Below are 4049 nucleotides of genomic sequence, written 5' to 3' on the forward strand. Positions count from 1 at the left end.
ATATACAATGGAATACTATTCAACCATCAGAAAGGATGAATACCTACCATTTGCATTGACATGGATGGAACTGGAGGATTGTGCAAAGTGAAATAAGTCTAGCAGAGAAAGACAATTATCATATGGTTTCATTCATATGTGGAAAGAAGGAATAACACATAGAACCCTAGCAGAAGTGAGGGAAAACTAAACGGGAAGAAATCAGGGAGGGAGACAAACCATGAGAGACTGTGGACCCCAGGAAACAAACTGAGGGCTACAGAAGGGAGGGTGTTGGTGATATGGGGTAGCCTGGTGGTAGGTATTAAGGAGGGCATGTGTTGTGATGAGAACTGGGTATTATGCACAGCTAATGAATCACTGAACACTACATTAAAAACTAATGATGTACTATATGTTGTTTAACTGAACATAATTAAACAATGAGTTTTATCTTGTGAACATTATACTGTTCTTACCTGGACAGTTCCTTGAAGGACATTAATTGCAATATTGATATTTGTGTTCCCCATGGTCCCAGTCAAGGAATGAAAGTCCTTTTTGTTTCCACAAAGGTTCTGTTTGCTCTGGGATAAGAATTCCATCCCCTGATACCTTAAATGCCCTAAAGAATTCCGGCATTCTGTTCAAAGTACATCTTTTGGACAAGACCAGGCTTTCTCTTCTGTGATACTGACAATCACAGTTTGTTTTAGACTCTGCTTCCCAAGGATAGATTTTGAACATTAGCACAAATGATACAGGAAGACAGGGTGATATTTTCAGATTGCATGGCAGGCTGAATGTTTGTGTTGCTAAGTACAGTAAGGCATAGGCCAGGAAAAGAACAGCAGGGAGAGTGGATAAATACAGGAAAGTCAACATGGAAAGGTTGAGAGAGTGCCGCTTACGACTCAAGTTTAGTTCAAAGGAACAGATATGACAGGAATTCAGAGAATGTCTGTTAGTGACGCTGGGGTGAGCAGACACTGCTAAGCCATCCATTTTCCCTACAATGTTTGTCTTCAAGGAAGAGAGAGAGATTTTGTTCCACAGTTCAAAAGGTACTATTGATAGGGTCTTCATTCCCCCTTCTCCACTAAGAGGAAATCAAGCCATGAATCTCCGAACTTCTTTCATTATGAATTCTGTATTTTTTGCCCCTTATCTCCTATCCCTTTTTACTTCTAGGAGAATGCTGAACAACAGCTGACGCAGCAGTTAAAGAAACAACACATAACTGCCACTTTCTTTTAATTAATGTAGTAAGGAATTCAGGCTGCTTTGTAAGGGAAGGAAACACCCACAGCATCTGAATTAAAATATTTTGTGTTTTATTACTATTTATTTTAGGGAAATAAGAAATCCCTTAGAACACCCCCCCCCCATCCCTCATGAGGTTGACACTTACCTTATCAATAATATTAAAAAACATATAGTTATCTTTGAGAGTTAGTCATAAGGTTTTGGGTCACATTCAATGGTCCTTTCTTTCTAGCTGTAACTCAACCAATTAGACATCCCTTATCTCTTTCAAGGTTACAATATTTGAGCTAGTAAAAGTCCCTCAAAAGACTGCAGGTGGATCTGTTCTGATTGAATTTGTCTTTGCCATCTTCTATCAGAGAGTGAGGGGCAGATGTGGCTGGGAAAACTGTTTGGGAACATGTAAGTCTGAGCTATTATATCTTTTAAAAGCAACTATATATTAAAGTGTTTGTCTTTTCTATGAAAAATTAGTAACACAAGAGAAAAAGCCAACTAAAACCAAATTATTAATGTACATTTGAGTTGCGTAACTTCATTTTTTTACAAAAGAACAAACACAAGATAAATTGTTAATTGGATTTTATGCAATCCTCACAACCTTTGTCCATTAAAACTCAATTAATTTTCTATTCAGAGGCACTAACTGAAATCGTAGAAAACCTAAAAATGTGGAATAATTATAAATTATGACTCAGAGTTCAAATGTCTTAGCTGCTGTTCTGAAGCACATGAGATTGTGTAGAAACTGTATTTCCATGCTGTTGTCCAGGCCTCACAGCCTGCGATTCACACCCTTTCAATCCCAAGCACCACCACTGGTTCCTACCCTCTTTCCTGCTCCAAACACCCTCCTCTTTCCTCGTGTTCCCTCTGCAGTTTCCTTCAACTCTGTATTTTCATTTTGGTCATGCAAAGCTAGCTCTAGTCTCATTTGTGATTGGAAGCATTCTATTATTGAAACATCCAGTCTATTTCACTTTTCAATCAGGATTAAGATCTTTATTTTAGCTCATAGTGTGAATACCCATTTTTGGATGTGTGTTACACACATGCTTATAGTTCAGTCACATGCAATTTTATGTCTAGATATAAGCTATTACCATAAATAAATAAGAATATTTTGTTCATCTTATAATGCAATTGAAGCTTATTTTTTTTCACCCAACATTGACATTTTAAAATTGTTACTGAGTTATTTTTCATCTCATGGTAAACCCCCATTTATATGTAAGATTATTTAAACTACAGATGTCCCTTTCTCTGTCCCACAAAACAGGAAGTAACCCTGAAATACATAAAAGGTGAATAAAGTGAAAGCGTATCTTTTTGTAAAACTCAAAAAGATTATTTTTATGAAAATTGTCTTTTGGCTGTGTGGGATGTGATCTTTAATTTTTATTTACCCAAATACTAATGTAGGGATGCATGAAAAGAACTCATTCTCTTGAAAAGTTATTGATTTTTTACCCACAACAAGAAAAATATCTGAATGACACATAAAAATAAAGCTATAAAAATGCTATTTTCATAAGAGCAGTACTTAGAAATGTCATAGGTTTTTGCCAGTCTGCACGTAGGAGACTGGCAATGAGTGGGCAGCTATTGAGTTTATGATTCTTCCTTCAGGTACAGAGAAAAATGAATGATGACGGGAGAAAATTCAAGTTCTGAAGGTTACTTTGTTCTACTGGGTTTTTCCAACTGGCCCCATCTGGAGGTAGCTCTCTTTGTGGTCATCTTGATATTCTACTTAATGACATTGGTGGGCAACCTGTTTATCATTATCTTGTCATACCTGGATGCTCATCTCCACACGCCCATGTACTTCTTCCTCTCAAACCTCTCTTTTCTGGATCTCTGCTACACCACCAGCTCCATCCCTCAGTTGCTGGTCAACCTCTGGGGCCCAGAAAAGACCATCTCTTACACCGGTTGCATGATTCAACTTTACTTTGTCCTTGCACTGGGAACCACAGAGTGTGTCCTCCTGGTGGTGATGTCCTATGACCGTTATGCAGCTGTCTGTAGACCCTTGCATTACGCTGTCCTCATGAATCCTCGTTTCTGCCACCTGTTGGCTGTGGCTTCCTGGGTCAGTGGCTTTACCGCCTCAGCACTTCATTCTTCCTTTACCTTCTGGGTGCCCTTATGTGGACATCGCCAAGTGGACCATTTCTTCTGTGAAGTTCCAGCACTGCTGCGACTATCATGTGCTGATACCCATGCGAATGAACTGACCCTCCTGATCACGAGCTCCATTTTTGTTCTCACACCACTCATCCTCATTCTCAGCTCATATAGTGCCATTGCCCGGGCTGTGCTGAGGATGCAGTCAACCGCCGGACTTCAGAGAGCTTTTAGGACATGTGGAGCCCATCTTATGGTTGTGTCCCTCTTTTTCATTCCCGTCATCTGCATATATCTGCAGCCACCATCAGGAAAGTCTCAAGATCAAGGCAAGTTCATTGCCCTCTTTTATACTGTAGTCACGCCTAGCCTCAACCCTCTAATCTATACTCTGAGAAACAAAGATGTAAGAGGGGCAGTAAGGAGACTCGTGGGGCAGGAGAGGGAGATGTGACAGAGAAATCACAATTTCTGTCCTGCAATTTTTGTTCAGAGTCTTGTCCATCTTGGAGGCTGGTTTCCCTGATTCTTTGATACTCATTTTGTTCTATACCCCAGGACATATATAAGAAAATTTCAGCCCGAATTTTGGGTTCTTTTTATTGGCTTATTTAAAAATATTATCTAAAGGAAACTTTTTTTTGTTTGTACCACTTTAACTTTAATAATTCCAT

General features: G+C 39.1%; 1 protein-coding gene across 1 annotated transcript; it reads left to right on the top strand.

The window, feature by feature from the left end:
- Positions 1-2890: 2890 nt before the first annotated feature.
- LOC132017171 (olfactory receptor 2J3-like) lies at positions 2891-3829 on the top strand. Its single transcript, XM_059398972.1, has one exon. It carries the CDS (start codon positions 2891-2893, stop codon positions 3827-3829), a length of 939 nt encoding a protein of 312 aa, XP_059254955.1.
- The last annotated feature ends 220 nt before the right edge of the window (positions 3830-4049 follow it).

This window comes from Mustela nigripes, chromosome 5, assembly GCF_022355385.1.
Source record: "Mustela nigripes isolate SB6536 chromosome 5, MUSNIG.SB6536, whole genome shotgun sequence".
NCBI classification, from domain to species: Eukaryota; Metazoa; Chordata; class Mammalia; order Carnivora; family Mustelidae; genus Mustela; species Mustela nigripes.